The sequence below is a fragment of the Pantherophis guttatus genome, chromosome 3, assembly GCF_059756535.1.
Source record: "Pantherophis guttatus breed Tessera chromosome 3, ASM5975653v1, whole genome shotgun sequence".
NCBI lineage: Eukaryota > Metazoa > Chordata > Lepidosauria > Squamata > Colubridae > Pantherophis > Pantherophis guttatus.
Genome location: NC_142065.1, coordinates 121,868,761 through 121,887,450, shown reverse-complemented (window position 1 = coordinate 121,887,450; position 18,690 = coordinate 121,868,761). Strand labels below are relative to the sequence as shown.

Below are 18,690 nucleotides of genomic sequence, written 5' to 3'. Positions count from 1 at the left end.
AACATATTAGGTTGTAAAAAAAATGCTTTTAAAAGATTTTAAAAAGGCTCTGATGATTGCGCAGCTCAGCTGTGATCATCAGAACCTTTTTTTTTTTACTTTTAAAAGTAAAAAAGCAAAACCTTCTGTGCATGCACAGAGGATACAAAACACATTACTTCCTGGTTAAAACCAGAAAGTAACAACAACCGGGCGCATGAGTGGAGCCTTGCGCCACGATCGCTACTGGTTCTCCGAACCACCCGCCACGATCGCTACTGGCTCGGGCGATCCGGTCCAAACCGGGAGCATTTCACCCCTGCAATGAAGCTTTAACATGATATCATTTATCTTTGACAGATCTGACAATTTGTTGAAAAGCTGCCATTTGGTGAGTTCACTGAAGGCTCTGTAAGCTCTTCTGATTCAAAATGTATTTCTAAAAATATTTTTGAAAACTTTTATTAAGAGCATGATTAGATGCTGCTACAGATCTGATGCTTCCACAAATTCTGTTTGGCAATCTTGAAATTGCTTTTTCAAGATTTACAGGATAATAATAATCTATATTAAGGAACTGATACGCAATACCACTTGAATGACCAGGATGCAAATCACAAAATTAACTGCTATCACCATTCAGTTTTCTTAAGACGATTTGAATCTTTATAATTCTGTTTACAAAACCTCTTTAATACGAGATGTCTCAGTTTGGGAACTGAGTTGTTTTCTTAAAACTGAATTGTTTCTCAATTTTCTTGAGTTAGCACAAGCATAAGGTATGTGCATTTGGAAGTAAAAGAAATAAAAGGAACTTTTCATTGATTTGAATGCTTAGCCATTCTATATACTTCCTTCCCAAAAAAGTGTATCAGCTTCAGCTTCTATTCAGGAAGATACACAGAACCAAACTCCATATAACATAACCAAACAGCATCTAACTATGCAGCAACACTAGCCATTCACACTAGCTAGTGTACTTTCAAGTATCACCTGCCAAGTCAGCACTTGCAACAACTTCGCTTTTCGGTCTGAAGATAAGCGTTAAAGGAATTTCTTTGAGGGATACAAACATAATTTTTTATATTATTAATAGATGGAAACTGATAATCACAAGATTTTTTAAGGTGCTCAATTTAGTGTGAGAAGAGATGGCATGAAATTAGCAAGTTTTATTTTTATGCTATTTTGGACTGCTTTGTAATTGATGCATATAAACTGTTATGATTCAATATGAGACAATAGAGGACTTTCACTGAACATACACTATAGCAAAAGTTTGATTTTACAAACCAGTTTGGGGTAAAGGTTGTCTGTTAAAAATGAATTTAACTGATGTTATTTATAATATTTACATCAATTTACATAACTTGCATAGTTAACTGATGTTATTTTGTCATGCAAATGACTTAAATGGACATACATTACACAGTTATGCAAATAACAAATTTTGGGAGGAGAGAATTACATATATTAGAAAAGGAAAAAAACAGGAAAAATCTGGAAGCGGTGCGGCGTTACTGGCTGGGAAAATGCCAGGCTCTGACAAGCTTGGCAAAATTCAGCCAGACAAACCGTCACTGGGGGGTCTTCGGACCGAAGCTGTCCTGTAGGGACAGTGAAGAAAGAGAGGCAACTGTGTCTAAAGAGGGACAGGCAAGTCCCTTGGATAGCCTGAGAACGAACTGGTGACGGGGGGGTGGCGATCAGAGTGAATCACCATGAAGCTGGAGCCTCTGGAACAAGCAATGTGCAGGAGGGAAGATTTGGACAGAGTGCTGATGTTGGGTGAGTGATTGGCTATCCCACAGACAATAAAAAGAAAATTCTAAGTATTTTTAACTACTAAACAATTACTAAAATTATCCCGGCATGGAAATTGCGGCTAAATAGCGGCGGGGGGAGATGGCAGATGGAAAGAGAAAGTGAGAAGGACAAGCGTGCCATAGAAGAACCCGAATAAAGAATTAAAAGTGATTGACAAATAGAAATGTAAATCTGGAACTTGGATTCAATTTGGATTGGATTATAAATTGATTGGTGGTATATAAAGGTGAAAGAAGATGTGAAAACTGGCTTTTTTCTCTTTTATGACTCAGTAAACACGGATGTGGATTACAAATAAAATGGCGATTTGTGAATTAGTCGAGTGGAACTGTGGATTATAGAGACATCTGTAGAAGGAAGAGCATGATATGGAATTGTTTACTTTGAGAAAACCTTTGAAGAAATGAGGGGGGGGGAATAAAACCTTGAACTTTTAAAAAGATAAGTGGCAAGAATTAAGGAGGATACGTTTTGCCTACAAGAGGATAGACTTTGATGATTATAAAAGAGGGACCATAATGCGACTTAAAACTGGAATAATTCAACCCGGAAAGAATAAAATGGAACAGGAACTTAATGAACTGATAAAGACGATGTGTTTGGAAATAAAAGAAATCATTATAAATTTGCATGGAAAATCAAAATCTGAGGAAGCAAAGACAGAGCTAGAATGCACTAAAAATGAAAAAGAAATGACTAATGAGAAACAGGAAAGAGATGGATAATGAAGAAGACAAAGACAAAGAGACTGACTATGGAAAATTAAACAATTGTAATATTAAGTATGGACAAAAAGAAAAGAAACAAAGAAGGAAAAGGGGGTGGAACAGGAAAAATATAAAAAACTTAAAATACACTGAGATTTACAGTGGAAAGATAAGAAAGAGGAAAAAGAGATGGAAAATAATAAGAAACAAAGGACAAAATAAAAGATTTTATGATTTTAAAATACAAAATAAATATACTAGGATTAACAATGAAAAGACACAAAAAAGGAAAGAGAAAGAAGAAACAATGGGAAATATAGGGCAGAATAGGAAAATGCAGAATTTTAAAATATAAAAGAAAAGAAGGGAAAACAAAAGGCAAACAAGGAAAAGAGGGTGGAGAAGAAAAAATATTAAAAACAAATGATTACCCTGGGATTTACAGTGGAAATATAAGAAAGAGGGAAAAGGGATGGAAAATAATGGGAAATAAAGGGCAAAGATTTTACGATTTTAAGATACAAAATATTAATAATGAAAAGATACGAAAAAGAAAAGTAGAAACAAAGGGAAAACTGTAATAAATGTCACATGCTCAATAATATTGGAGGTTTATAGAATGATAAGTTTTAACAATATGAATAAACCAGTTGGGGGAAATGTAATATTTGGAATATTTCAAACTATATATTTGAAACATAATTAAAAAGAGAAAAGAAGACAAATTAAGAATAATTGGATTGGGTAAAATGAGAAAGGATTAAGATGCGCTTTATAAATATATATTTGAATAAGTGGAAATATATCGTTAAGATGTTTTGAGAAATATATTTAATGATTGAAATTGAATGTAAAACTAAATGAAATTGAAATGATAAAAATGATTTAAATGTTATACTTGCAAGAAGTAAAGTAGAAAAAATATATTGGTAAAAGTAAAAAAGGGATTAGAAAAGTGCTTGAGTAAAGATTTGAAGGAAAAAAGAGAACAAGATGAAATATATTAATAATTAAAAAGATAAGGGATCAGGGCTGCCTGAACTCCACAATGAAAAAACATTAAATTGAAAATGAATACAGCAATAGAGAGATGAAGGAAAGGGAAGGGACGAGGAAGGAGAGAGGGATGGAAGATTAAGGAGATAGGAAGGGAAGGGAAAATAGAGTAGGAGAGAAGGTAAGACGGGGGAAAAGAGGAGGATAAGGATAAGGGAAGGGGAAGTAGAGAAGAGAAGAAGGTGGGGAAAGAAAGTTGGAAGGAGAAGAGGGAGAGGCTAGGTTTGAGGAGAAAGATTGCTGTACAATAAAAAAAGATGAAGCGGAAGAAAGACAGCTCTGAACAAACAAATATATTAAGAAAAAGATTGAATTGTTTAAGAATAAAAAAGGACAATTATGTACAAATAGTAAAGTTAGAATTAGGGATAAATGAAGATGATGTTTATGTATGCAAGTATAGAAATACTGAGGTATATTCAAAAAAAAAAAGGAAAGGGGGAAGACGATATTGACAAAAATTGTATTTGAGTAAAATGTATTTGAATTTGACTAATTGTATAAAATAAGAAACGACCAACACTCTGTTCAAAAAAAAAAAGAAAGAAAGAAAAGAAAGATGTGGGTGAAGGTGGGAGAGGAGAAAAGAAAAAAACCATTAAAACTTGTTTTAAAAAAAAGAAAAGAAAAAAACAGAAAACTTTTTAAAAAGTGAAAAAATGTGGCAAAAAAACCCACCAGTATATCATTTTTCCAAGCACTTTGTGTCATTTCTTTTTTTGACAATGTATGTATTTTTATTATAATTATCTTTGTGTTTTGCTCTATTTTCTTTTTTATTATGATCTTAATAACAATTAAAATAAATTTAAAAATTAGGGAGGTGTTGAGAAACCAAAAATAACCATTTTATCTACTTAATCTGAAGGCAACTAAAAGTGGTCTATAAAATTGAGGTTTGCTTTGCTGTACTGTACAAAGTTCTCTATTTGCATAGTGCTATTTAAGAAGGAATTTTATATATTGAACAAAGACAACACAATTTAATTATTCTTTTATTTTTTTTATTTGGTGTTAAGTAACTTCACAAAAAAACAAATTCAGTTACTCTGATGTATGTGAAATCAGAACAATACACCACTTGAAGCGAAAAGGTAGAAACAAGTTCAGCTCAGGAATGAAAAACTGATACTTCAGTGCTATGGATATGCAATGTGCTTCATACCACAGTGCATTTCAGCATTTCCACTTCTAAATTATCCTTGCAGAAAACAGAAACACAAACTCACACATCCACTTTCTCACTGGAAAGCTTCAGAATTTTACCCATTCAGTTATGAAACAAATAAATATTATTTGTTATTGCCCACACATGTAACATACACGTTTTCCAAGGTGTTAAAATATTGAATCATAATAAAATGAACCATCCTTTCACTGAAGTGAAAGTCCAAATAAGCTGAATTTTTGAAGTGTGGGTTTTTCCCTCCCCAAATATTCCCATTTGGCTTTTCATAATTCTAACAATACTTTACATTAATCACTAGGATTTATCAGTTTTGTTCTTTTTGCTTTCATACTGACAATAATATCCTTAGTGCATGTGCCTATATAACATTTTAAAGGAAGCTCCAGAAGAAAGTAAATATTTAAACACATATCCAAAATTTCAAATAAGGAAAAAAAAACTGTAAAGATTTGTAATATGGATGCTAAAATAAAGTAGCTTAAAAGCCATTATTAATGTTATTAATGACATTTCCCTGGAAGGTACAAACCAAGCCAATGGAGTTGAATTTTCAACTGAAAGGGTGATATACAACCCGTACAAGGAGTTGAAACTCTAGATCTTAAAACTTGTACTATCAATTAAGAAAAGGCAAAAAACTTCATTCAATTCAATTAAGCTCACTAGCACAGAATAAAAATTTAAAGCCAGTTTAGCTTACCATTTCAAAGAACTATAATTGTTAAAGAGTTTCTTGCCTATTAAAATTAATGGCTTAGCATTTTCAAGTCAACAGTAAAATTTCTGTTCTTTCTGGTGTCTTAAACATGCTGCTATTATATAGTTTTAAAATTTTAAAACTATGAAATGGTATAAACCAATATTGCTCCTCCTGACCCTTATGATTTGCATAATACATTAGTAGCACAGGGAGTTGATAGTCTTGCACAGTTACATTTTGACAGATGCATTGACTATGTTAAAATAAATGTTAAGAGCAGGTCACATAAAGCAACAATCACTACTGCAATCACACATGTAAATCATGTTCCCACTCCCTCCCACAACACAACTTACTCCTAACATTCTCTCAGGACACGAGGTTAGCTACAAATTTTACTAAATTACAGCTATAGTAGTAGCTAACTGCAGGAGCCATTGGATTTATTCTGAGTGATATACTAATCCTCTGCATAAAAAATATTAAACATTAACTCTTAAGATTTCTTTTGTTGTTCAGGCCAACTATATGAAGCTCATTACAAAGTTCACTGTTCCATAATTTCCTGACAATGCAATCCTAAGTACACTTACAAGTATGAAGTAAGTGTGCTTGGTTCAGGCTGTAGTGTCACTTGTTGAAATCATTTACTCTTCAACATCGAGTCCTGAAAAAGAAGAAATACTAAGCCCTGAAAACAAGAGGGGAAAAGGGGGAATGATCATTTTTTTCCCTCCTCCTCCCTGCAAAAATGAGCAGCTTTTTTAATTAGCAAGAAGGTAACAAACAATTGTTCCAACTCTATTTGTTTCTATGCATGTTAGGAGAAGAGATCCTAGAATTGAAAGTACAGTTTCTGAAAGTCTCTAAAGTACAGCCCTAGTATTTCTATTCCCAAATTATAAGATCTTAAAAGACAGGACAAGCCATACATGCTTTCCTCTCACATTCAGAAAGGCACTGATAGATTACAGTGTTAAGTATTTATCTCCCAAATCTTAAAATCTTAAATGTGCTAAAAGATAAAATCTCTGAATAGTTGTAGACACTGCAATGCTAGTAGGATAGTAATACTGATACAGCTGCAGTTGAAAATAAAAATAACTGCAGCTAGGATGCAAAAGCAGTGATACTACTAAGACAATCACATGCACACCCATTCTTGATTTGACAACACAATCTACTCTAGGTCCAAATAGCCAAGGAGCTAATATTTTGGAGAAAAAGAAAAAAAAGCTTCTAGTGGGACCATACCCCACTATTAAAAATAAAATATCAAGAAGAGAAAGATAAATACATTTCTGAATCCATTATATGAAGGAAGAACTCAATTTGTTTCTGAGTTACGAGCCTTCTGGAAGAGTTTGCCACCTCATGTTATTCTTCAAGCCATCCTTTTATCCTATAACTTTATAAGTGAGTTCGAGAAAAAAGCTCCTCTTCACAAGGATCTGTCCAACCATTTCCACCTTCTGATGCTGCACCTTCAGAACTGGAACTGTCACTGGAGTATAACTTCTTTCTAAAGCCATTTGATTTTATTTTAGAATCTCTAGGATCTGCACACCTTGCTTCATGCATGGAAGAAACCTATGGGATTACATTTAAAAACATTATACATTATAATTTTGTAAAAGGAGAATTAAAAACCTTAAAAATCAAAATTGTTCACATTTTCATGTTGTAATTTTTTTAAAAAAAATTGGATTCAAATTTATAGTAAGCAGATTTTTGTTGGCACTTGAGAAAAGGGAGCAAGATGGCATTCATAATTGCTCTTTTCCCTGCAGCCTTTAGCACCAATTTGAATTTCTAAGGAACCCTCTGGGACAATGTGCTGAATGATTCTGTCAGAAAGGGAGACAAATACCTCCTTTATCTATTAGAACTCAGCTCAACCACTCTTGGAAAAGGCCTTCGTATTCAGAGGAACAAGGATGGGTCCAATCTATTGTTAAACCTTGGGAGTTCTGATTTATCACTATCAATCCTGAAAAATACACAGTGAGCCCTTCTAGCTTAGTTTTTTTTTTTTTTCATTAAAGCATCTTTGTCTCCTCTAAAGGGCTATGATTTGAAAAGAACTATCAACAACATCTCTCCCTTTGGTCTGGGGTTCCTTTTGTTTGGTTTTGTCACACAGATGAATTGTGAACTCATGAGTTATTTGATTGCATGCCTTTAAAACAAAGTTAATCCTTGTTTAGGAGCGGCCTTGTTTAGCAACCATTTGTATTATAATAGAGATAAAAAAGTACTTTGCAATCTATCTTTACATTTACGACCTTTGCAGGTCTGTAAAGCAAAGGAAAACTGAAATAAGATGGTAAGCATAGTCACGGTTTCACTTAGTGACCTTTTGGTTAATGACTGAGTTGCTGGATCCAACTGTGGTTGCTAAACAAGGATTATTTATGTATATCAGAAGATTTAAAATTAAAAACCGTTCCCCAATTTACTCTTAATTTTACTATAAACTTAACAACATGTCTTCTGTTCTTTAGCAGACATTTACATATTTTAGATGAATCTACCATACCTGGTATGTTTTTTCATACCATATTAAAAATCTTACCATATTAAAATCTTGAAGATGGTCTTCGCTGGGTAGTAATTCTTTCATATCAGTGAATTCTTCATCGCTATTCTCCCTCTTGATATTTGTACAGCATTCTTTGAAAGTTTGGTTTCAAAGTGTCAAGGCAATGATGAGAAAGAGAAAAAAGGATTTTAAAAATTAAATTCAACAAGATCTAAGTAAAAAAACCCTTCTAGTTATAATATTTGTTAACCAAAACAATTTCCGAAGTCAGGTTAATTTATTTCAGACAAACTTTTAGACATATTTTGAAAAAAAATTAAGTAGATCAAGAGGTACTTTGGTAAGTCAGCCCCAAGATTTTCCTATGACACTACTTTTAATTTCTTCCTGTTCACTTTACTCATCCACAGAATGCACATTTGATACTATAATGCTATGATTGAACACATTTACATCTGGGTACAGCCCTATTGCCCCAAGAAGAGTTTCACACACATCTCTGTGGATAATAAGTTTGAGTACTTTGCACCCAAAGCTCCACAGACAAAGAGTCCAAATCCACTAGCAATTAAAATACTGCAGCAGCTTTCAAGTCACTGTTTGTAAGATAAATAGCCAACACCGAACAAGCAAGGAAAGACTATCACTCCAATTTTAAATGCCAAACATTTATTAGTTTGGCAAGCAAAATGAATCAATAGGCAACTGCTCTCCAACAATCATTTTTTTGTGTTCTGAAACTAAGCTAACCTTCCCTGGTGCAACACCCTCAAATGTTTTATTATAAATTCACATTACCTTCATACTGCTAACAGACTGCCCTATGTTGAGGAGATTATGCTACATTATTTAAGCAACTGGTGTGTGTAATATTTTTGATCTGATTCAGAAAAAGTTGTTTTGGAACACAAAGAAACAGGAATGCAATATGTGTGGTGACTCAATAAAGCAAGTGTGTTTACTTCAATCAGTGCAGCTTATTCCATAAGGTCATTCAAATTACATGTGGTCCAAAGAAACATTTTGAACTGAATTTAAAATATACAGCCCAGTAGGCTGTGTGTACATTATATTGATATCTTTATGACCTTCCTCTTGAAAGAAACTTGGTTAACACACCCTGAAGTTGTCCCACAGCAAAGATCAATGCAGTGGTTAATAGGAAATGCAACTTTAATTTCATGTCTGAATAAGGAGTAAGTATGGAAACTACAATGCAAAGACAATTGTTTGAATGTAGACAATACTTTGGATGTATCTTATGTAGCCACAAGATTAGACAAAAAAGCAGTTTATTATGAAATAACTGATCTGTAGGGGTAGCACAACAGATATTCCCTTTCCACCTCTGTGAAGAAACTCAGAAATCCCAGCACCACAGTCCAACAGAGAAGACCTTCCTTAATAGCTATGTCCTAAGTCAGGGGTCCCAAAGTTGTCTGTTCATTACCCACTCATGAAATTTCATATTGTTCATCAAACTCTCCAAACATTAATTGTATGAAAATAATTTAATAAATACTACTTTCATAAATAATACTACAAATAATAACATCAACATCAACTCCTTGGATAGTCCCATTAACCCTTTGGTTTGATACTGACCATTCCAGGAAACCCTAGAAGAAAAGCATACTCAAGATATATAGGAGGACATAGTGCTATCTTGAGATGATAAGCTGATAAGAGCCTACTTCCCCTCTCCTGCCCTGTCATTCAACTTAATACAGCCACTTAAATAGTAACAGACATTTACTATATTCAAATAATTGCCTAACTCATTCATGCCTAGGTCACAAATTGTCATGTTTATCTTCCACATTCTATTCATAGCAGCTTATGTTTTTTTCATGTTATTACATTAATTCTGCTCTGTTTATTGTCTTAGCAGTAACTGAAGAAAGGGGAATAAACACACGAGATTGTTGGAATCATCTCTTTGACTCCAACAACAAAGCTATAAGAAACTTTTAATTCACTTGACTCTGGTCCTGTACGACCAGTTAACAGTTGTAAAGCAGGTGAAAAAGTCACCACATTTATTGAGTGTTTCATTTGTGGAGCAATTTCTGACATCACCAAAGGGTAAAAATGGCTCCTACTTGTTCAAAAGGAGGATTGTCCTTCTGAAAGTTGCACAAAAAAGGAGCAAATTGATGCAGTTTTCCCCAACGCTACATTCATATGCCAAGAACAGGTGCCCTTACTGCCCTATGTACTGTATCTTATAGCTTTTAAAGAGACAAAAAAAAAGCCTTGAAACAAAATGGTGACTACCCCATATAGAAATAGTGGCATTCTCACTGGCAGCTGCTGAAGCTGTAAATCTTCCTTGTTGTCTACATGACAAACTCTGAGAAGAATATCCTTGCTTCTGTGTATGTTGAATATCTGCCTGGTTACCTGTGGAAAAACAAAAAAGGGCAGATATTGTACGAGGTCATATATATATTTAATTTATATATATATAAATTAAAATCTCGGGTGTTTTTCCGCGTCATTGTAAATAAGTTGGTTAAAATATTTAAAATCCTGGTTAAAATCCCAGCTTAAAATCTTCTAAAAATCCTTACAGAGCACTCTGCAAGGTCCTTTAAAACCTCAGCTAAAATCCTACCAGTGACTTTAAAAGTTTTTCTTATAGCAACATTTCGACAGGCTCACAACCCTGTCATCTTCAGGCTCTGTTTCATTTAGAAGCTATGGGTTATCTGTTGCGAGGTCGGAGCTGTCGCTTATCTATATTTGCTGCTGCTGACGTATGCTGGCTAGCCTGCAACTCTGTGTCCCGACTGGAGGACAGCAGTTTTTCTTCCTGCTTCCTCATCCTAGCTGCTTGGCTGCGTGTTACAGGCCCAGCTTTCTCAGATTCTCTATTATTATCTGTCTGCTGTAGAGGGGAAAGGATTCTGATAGGCATCACAGCACCCTTGATTGTTAGTTGAGATCTCAGCCTGTCTTCTGGCTCGATCCTCTCTCTCTCCCTATTGCTAGCCACCCTCTGCAGAGCGGGAAGAATTCTGGCAGGCCTTGCAACACCACTGGTTGCTTGTTGGAATCTCTGCCTCTCTTCTGATGTTAACACTCGAGTTTCTCTCAGTGCAGGTCCCCAAATACTTGATAACCTAGAGGTGTCGTCTCGTCTGTTCATATTCTGCGGCCTCTTTTCAATTTTGATGGCCTCCCTGATTATTCTTTTGTTGAGATGTTCCTCTTTCGCCACTGTTCTGGTTTTATTAAAATCAATATTGTGTCCCATGGCTTTCATGTGTTGTACCAAAGAGGAAGTTTGCTCTTCTTTCCTCACTGCATTTTTATGTTCTTCTAAACGCACACTTATTCGTCTATTTGTCTGTCCAATATAAGATGACTGACAGGAGGCACATGGCACTTCATATATCCCCTGGTTTTCCAACTCAATTTTATCCTTAGGGTTTCTCACCATCATCGATATTTTTCTATCTGTACGGAACACTGTTTTTATTTTTTGTTTCCGTAATATCTTACTAATTTTATTGGTGGTCCCTTTTATACAGGGCAGGATGGCAGTTCCCATATTCTGTTCTTTTTCTTGGGTTTTGCTCTGTCCTACTGTCCCTTGCTGGATTATAGTTCTAATTCTATTTTCATGGAACCCATTTTCCATTAATACTTCTGTGAGGGTCTTAAGCTCTGTTTGTATGCACACTCACACCATCATCTGCTAGACGTTTAGTTCTAGTGATTAAAGTTTTTGCCACTGAACTTACTTGTGAGGGATGATGGTGTGAGTGTGCATTCAGGTAACGATTTGTATGTGTCTTCTTTTGGTAAACACTGTGTCCTAGGGTGCCATCAGTTCTCTTATGTATTAGTACATCTAGGAATGGGAGTTGATTTTCCTTCTCCATTTCCATAGTGAACTTTATCTTCGGGTGCACGTTATTCAAGTATGCTAGAAAATTGTCTAGCTTGTCTTTTCCATGAGGCCAGATGACAAACGTATCATCTACATATCTGAGCCATAATTTTGGTTTATAGATAGTTTGTTCCAACGCTTTAATTTCAAATCCTTCCATGAACAGATTGGCAATAACTGGGGAGAGCGGTGACCCATATATATATATATATATATATATTATACACACACACACACACACACACACACACACACACGTTTTCCTGAAAACAAGACTCTGTCTTATATTTTCTTGAACCCCAAAATAAGGGCTTGGCTTTATTATCAGGGGGTTGCAGGAGGCGGTGAGTGTGGTCACCTCATGGCTGCTGCTGTGTTGCGCTGCCGCTCGTCAGCTGTTCGCCCCCGAGGCCATGCCCGCATCCCCCCGTCCCTGCACCTGGCTCTTCAGGAGCTTGCTTGCGAGAGAGCAGCCGCCAGCACCTCTTGCCATGTGGTGCCCACCGGGCGGCCTGCCCACTGACAGCTGGGAGTCCGGCAGAGAGAGGCTCCCTCTGCATGCTATCAAGCTCCTCCCCTCCCACAGGGGTGGGTGGGGGTGGAACATGAGTGGCCCGAAGGCGCCAAGCCACGTGAGTCTCTCCCCCCCCACTCGTGCGCCTCCCAGGCCTCACCACGTCGATGTGGGCAAATCTGGTGAGCACCTGGCTGGAAGCGGAGAAGAGGCCAGTCGGGCCAGCCGCCTGCTGCCGAGTCTTCTGGGAGCCAGGGCAGCCACATGGAGCTGGAACCATAGAGCGGGAAGCACACTCCCAGAGCAGCCACCGCCGACGCAGTGTCTTCTGGCAGCAGCCACTCTGGGATATCGCTTGGTTGGTGAGTGGCGCTCTGCCTGGCCAGAGGGGAGGTTGTCTGCTGGGTGGGCACCACGTGGCAAGAGATGCCAGGCGGCTGCTCTCTTGTGAGCGGGGTGGGAGTTTGCAGGCAAGGGGGATGGATGGATGGGAAGCGGGTGAGTGCAAAGAATGCTGGGGAGAGACAGAACGAGAGGCAGCTCCAGATCAGCTCACCTGATCCATGGGTCGTGATTAAGGGGCCCAGCTGCCATTAGCTGATCAGGGAAAGGAAGGGCTGCCTCCTGTGCTGGCCATACCCACTCCTTCACTAGGGCTTATTTTCAGGGGACGGCGTATATTTATGCCCACCCCAAAAACCAGGCTTGGCCTTATTTTCGGGACCTGTTGTATTTTCGGTGAAACACTGTGTGTGTGTGTGTGTGTGTGTGCGCGCACACGCGCTCACGCACACCCACCCACGGCGTTTCCCCAAAAATAAGCACTAGGGCTTATTATCAGGGGATGTCTTATTTTGGGGAAAATGGACGTTGTCTTACCTGAACGTCCCTTCTGCGTAGCAGAGGGTCCAGCAGTCATTACAGGGTTAACTTGGAGTTCCGGTGATGACTGAGTCTGCAATTTGTGAAGCTCCTCCCACATCCACTGGCTTCCCAGATTTCTGACGAGGGAGATTCTGCAAACCGAATAGCTGAGCTGGGAAACCACAACAAAGAACAGAAAGAACCCCCACCACCACCATGAAACACGAAGAAGAAGAAGAAGGACCAGATAGGGTGGGGATGACTGCTGGACCCTCTGCTATGCAGAAGGGACGTTCAGGTAAGACAACGTCCATTCTACTATAGCGAGGGTCCAGCAGTCATTACAGGGACATGCCAAAGCAGAACCTCTATTGGGGGGGAAATACCAGTCCAAAAGAGAATCCCTTTGAAGCATCTGCTGCAAAACTCGGTAGCCAAAGGCTGCCTCTGCAGAAGCGTATACATCCAACTTATAGTGACAAATAAACGGAGAAGGGGAAGACCATGTGGCTGCCCGGAAAATATCCTCCAGGGATGCCTGAGTGGCCCAGGCCGCGGACGTGGCAGCACTACTAGTGGAATGAGCAGTGATCCGGAAAGGCACTGGCAATGCCTGAGCCTCATAAGCAGAGGTAATAGTGGCCCTAAGCCACCGACCCAGGATGGGAGAGGAAACCCTCAGATCCATAGAGGAAGGTAGGAAAGAAACGAAGAGACTCTCTGAACGCCTGAACGAAGAAGTCCTTCTAAGGTAAATCTTGAGGGCTCTACGAACGTCCAGAGTGTGCCAGATCCGTTCCCTATGATGAGAAGGGGAGGGACAGAAGTTGGGAAGATGAGTTCCGAAGCTCTATGGAATGGGGAATTAAACTTAGGGATGAAGGAAGGATCTAATCGGAGAACCACTCAGTCCGAATGGAAGATGCAAAGGTCTGAATGAGAAGAAAGAGCTGCCAATTCAAAGATCTTGCGAGCCGAGGTTATGGCAACCAGGAAAACCACCTTATAAGAAAGGAACCATAAACCCACCTGCCTCAAGGGCTCAAAGTGAGGACGAGTGAGAGCAGAAAGAACTTTGGGGAGATCCCAGGTAGGGTATCTGTGTAAAGTAGGAGGGCAAAGGTTAGAGGCCCCCCTGAGGAATTGCCTGATGAGGGGACGTCTGGAAAGGGGCAGGGAAGACCCACAAGACAAAATCAAGGCAAGGGCAGACACCTGTCTGCGCAGGGTTCTAGGAGCCAAATCTGAAGATAACTCAACTTGAAGGAACCCCAGGACCTGCTCTTGTGAGGCATCTAAAGCGACCAGGCCAGAGCGAGAGCACCAACGGCAGAAGGACAGCCAGGTGGAGTTGTAAATGCGGTTCGTGGAAGCCCAACGAGATGCCTGAAGGGTAGTTATGATGTCAGTCGAGAGACCTCGACTGCGGAAGATTTGCCGCTCAACCTCCATGCGGTTAGTTGAAGCCACTCGATGTCTGGATGCAGAAGATCTCCTTGACTGAGAGCTCTCTTGTCTTGAGGAAGACGCCAAGGAGGAGCCACTGACAGAGCCACCAGGTCCACGAACCAAGGACGGCGAGGCCAATGGGGGGCGATGATGATCAGCTCGGCCTCCTCGATGAGAAGCTTCCGGATGACCTTGGGAAGAATCGCCAATGGTGGAAAGGTGTATAGAAGCCCCGGTGGCCAGGGACTCCGAAGGGCGTCTACTGCTTCTGCCCCCTGGTCTGGAAACCGCGAGAAGAACCTGCTCGTCTGATGATTCTTGCTGGAGGCGAACAGGTCGACAGCTGGAGCCCCGAATCATCGGGAGATCTGGAAGAAAATGGCTGGTCGAAGACGCCACTCGCCCTGGTCCACTGTGGCCCTGCTGAGAAGATCTGCTCGCACATTCGCTGCTCCGGAGATGTGGGCGGCTCTGATGGATTCCAGGTGTTTCTCCGACCAAAGGCCCAGCAGGTTGGACTCCTCCATCAGACGTCGTGACTGTGTTCCCCCTAAGCGATTCACGTGGGCCTTCGCTGCTATGTTGTCTGTCCTAACTAGAACGTGAGTGCCCTCCAGCTGGTCCTGGAATGCCCTCAGAGCTAAGTGAATGGCTCTGAGCTCCAACCAATTGTTGGATAGATCGGCCCGGCTCCAGCGACCCTGAGCAAACAGGTTCCCCAAGTGTGCACCCCAGCCGAAGAGACTGGCATCAGTGGTCAGGACCAACAAAGGAGGTTCCCTGAAAAAACGTCCCTTGGATAGGGCCGGAGACACCCACCAGGTTAGAGAAAGAAGAACTTTGGGTGATAGCCGAACTAGGGTGTCAGAAGAACTCATGAGGGACCGTTGAAAAGGTAGGAGGAACCACTGCAGAGCCCTGCAATGGAGACGGGCCCAAGGGACAATTCCTATACAGGACACCATCTTCCCAAGAAGCTGCGACAGCCGACGCACTGGAACTGGCTGTCCTTGAGAGACCTGCCCGACCAGGGACCACAAACTGATCAGGCGCTCTTGTGACAGATAAACCTTGCCCTGGATGGAATCTATTATGGCCCCCAGATGTTGAATACGAGTCGTCGGTACCAGGTGGTTCTTGGCCTCGTTGATCGAGAAACCGTGACTTTTCAGGACCTGAATGGTGGTGAGCAGGTCCTGATGTGCTAACTTCTCCGAGCCGGACTGGATCAATAGATCATCCAGGTAAAACTGGATCCGAATGGTAACAGCTCGGAGGGAGGCTGCTAGCGCTGCCATCAATTTGGTGAACACTTGGGGAGCAGAGGAGAGTCCAAATGGAAGAGCCCGGTACTAGTAATGACGAGACGCCAGACAAAAGCGAAGAAATTTGCGATGGACCAAACAGATGGGAACATGAAGATACGCCTCCATCAGATTGATAGACTTGAGGATGTCTCCCTCCCTGATGGATTCTAGGATGGATTGAAGAGATTGCATTTTGAACCGATGGTAGATTATGCGACGGTTTAAGGACTTCAGGTCGAGAATGGCCCTCCAACCCCCTGATGACTTCTGGACGAGGAACAGGCGGGAGTAGAACCCCTTGTCTCCTTTGGTCTACTGGAACCAGTTCGATGGCCCGGATCTGAAGGTGGTGTGCCACCGCCTTCTCCAGTAGAAGCCGTTGAGACCTGTCCCGCAAGAGAGGGACCCAGAGGAATCTTGTGGGGGGAGGGTGAATAGAAATTCTAAAGATAGTCCCTGGGAGACCGTCTCCCTTACCCAGGCATCCGAGGTCGATGCCTCCCACTGGCTGGCAAAGAGCGCCAGGTGGCCTCCTATGGGAGGGTTGGGCATAGAGTCAGCGAAACCTGCGGAAAGAACGACCCCTCCCCTCTTTGAAAGATTTGCGACCTTGGCCGCGGAATCCAGGACCCGATTGTCTGTCCTGGAATCTATCTTGCCTGGGAGATGGAAATCTCTGGAACCTGGAGGAAGGAAAACTCGAGGGAAGGGGGGTTCCGAAAGGGCCGAAAGGAAGAAAGGGAAGGTTGACCTTCTGACCTTCGGGACAAGCTAGGCAGGATTTTCCTCTTATCCTTGGATTCGATAAGCAAGGTCTCAAGAGGAGGACCAAAGAGAAGGTTCCCCAAATATGGGGAAGATGCCAAACGCCACTTATTCTTAGTATCAGCCTGCCATTGGCGAAGCCAAAGGAGGCAGCAAGAGCTGATGCTGGAACCAATGGATTTAGCTGCAAAGAGTGGCATCTGCAGAATACTCCAGAGCCGCTATAATTTTATTGATATCCTGGAGAGCCCTAGTATCAGACAAAGGTAAGCGACCCTGCAGTTGTCTAACCCACATAAGGGTAGCCCTGTTAACGAAAGAGGCTGCCGAAGAAGCCCGAACGGCCCATGCTGCGGCTTGGTGAGCCTTAGTCAGGGAGTGCTCTAGACGCTTGTCCTCAGGATGGAGACCTTCCTCCGGAGGGCCTGTGAGCACTGAAGAATTAGATATTTATTTATTTATTTATTTATTTTATTGAATTTCTATACCGCCCTACTCCCGAAGGACTCAGGGCGGTGCACAGCCATAAAATAAAACACATAGATATACAAAATTTAAAATCAAATAAAATGAATTAAATAAATTTGGCTGAATTAGTACCCATAATTTAAGATACCCATTTTTTAAAATACATTAAGAATTTAAAAATTTAAAATTTACACTTAAAAGGGAGAAAATTTAGACGAGGCCAGATTGATGAAATAAAAACGTCTTCAACTCGCGGCGGAAGGTGCGCAGATCCGGAATCCTCCGTATCTCTGGGGGGAGCTCATTCCAGATCGTCGGTGCCCCCACAGAGAAGGCTCTCCCCCTAGGGGCCGACAGCCGACATTGTTTGGCCGACGGCACCTGGAGGAGCCCCTCTCTGTGGGAGCGTACTGGTCGGTGGGAGGCTGTTAATGGTAGTAGGCGGTCCCGTAAGTAACCAGGTCCTAAGCCATGGAGCGCTTTAAAGGTGGTAACCAGAACCTTGAAGCGCACCCGGAAGACCACCGGGAGCCAGTGCAGCTCGCGCAGGAGAGGTGTTACATGGGAGCTCCATGTTGCTCCCATAACCACCCGCGCGGCCGCACTCTGCGCCAGTTGGAGCCTCCGGGTGCACCTCAAGGGGAGCCCCATGTAGAGAGCGTTACAATAGTCCAGACGAGAGGTGACGAGGGCATGAGTGACTGTGCGTAACGAGTCCCGATCTAGAAAGGGACGCAACTGGCGAATCAGGCGAACCTGATGAAAAATCCTCCCGGTCACGGCCGTCAAGTGCTCTTCTAAAGACAGCCGTGAGTCCAGGAGGACGCCCAAGTTACGAGCCCTTTCCGTGGGGGCCAATGATTCGCCCCCAATAGCCAGCGATGGCGCCAGCTGACTATATCGGGACGTCGGAAACCACAGCCACTCGGTCTTGGATGGGTTGAGCCTGAGCCCGTTTCTCCCCATCCAGATCCGTACGGCCTCCAGGCACTGGGACATCACTTCAAGGGCATCGTTGGGGTGGTCCGGGGTGGAGATGTACAGCTGGGTGTCGTCAGCGTACAGATGGTACTTCACCCCGAAACCACGGATGATCTCGCCCAGCAGCTTTACATAAATGTTGAACAGAAGGGGCGAGAGAACCGATCCCTGCGGCACCCCACATATAAGGGGCCTCGGGGTCGATCTCTGCCCCCCTGTCAACACAGACTGCGACCGGTCAGAGAGAAAGGAGGAGAACCACCGTAACACGGTGCCTCCCACCCCCAACCCTTCTAGCCGGTGCAGCATGATACCATGGTCGATGGTATCAAAAGCCGCTGAGAGGTCTAACAGGACCAGGACAGAGGAACAGCCCCTGTCCCAAGCCCTCCAGAGATCATCAACCAACGCGACCAATGCCGTTTCCGTGCTGTACCCGGGCCT

The 18,690-nt window shown here is 41.5% G+C and overlaps 1 protein-coding gene across 18 annotated transcripts in view; it reads right to left on the bottom strand.

Annotated features, from left to right (window-relative positions):
* Positions 1-4,562: 4,562 nt before the first annotated feature.
* The window catches only part of KIAA0232 (KIAA0232 ortholog), a 102,714-nt gene continuing 88,586 nt past the window's right edge, over positions 4,563-18,690 (bottom strand). For 11 of the 18 annotated variants that reach the window (XM_034411702.3, XM_087891262.1, XM_034411706.3 and 8 more), the window contains 3 exons: positions 10,278-10,403; positions 8,034-8,131; positions 4,563-7,048 (listed from right to left, as the gene is read on the bottom strand). In XM_034411702.3, the coding sequence (XP_034267593.1) occupies positions 6,869-7,048; positions 8,034-8,131; positions 10,278-10,403 (404 nt within the window). In that variant the 3' untranslated portion in view covers positions 4,563-6,868. The remainder of the gene's footprint in view (positions 7,049-8,033; positions 8,132-10,277; positions 10,404-18,690) is intronic. The other 7 variants (XR_015733569.1, XR_015733570.1, XM_034411704.3 and 4 more) reach the window with 1 other exon arrangement.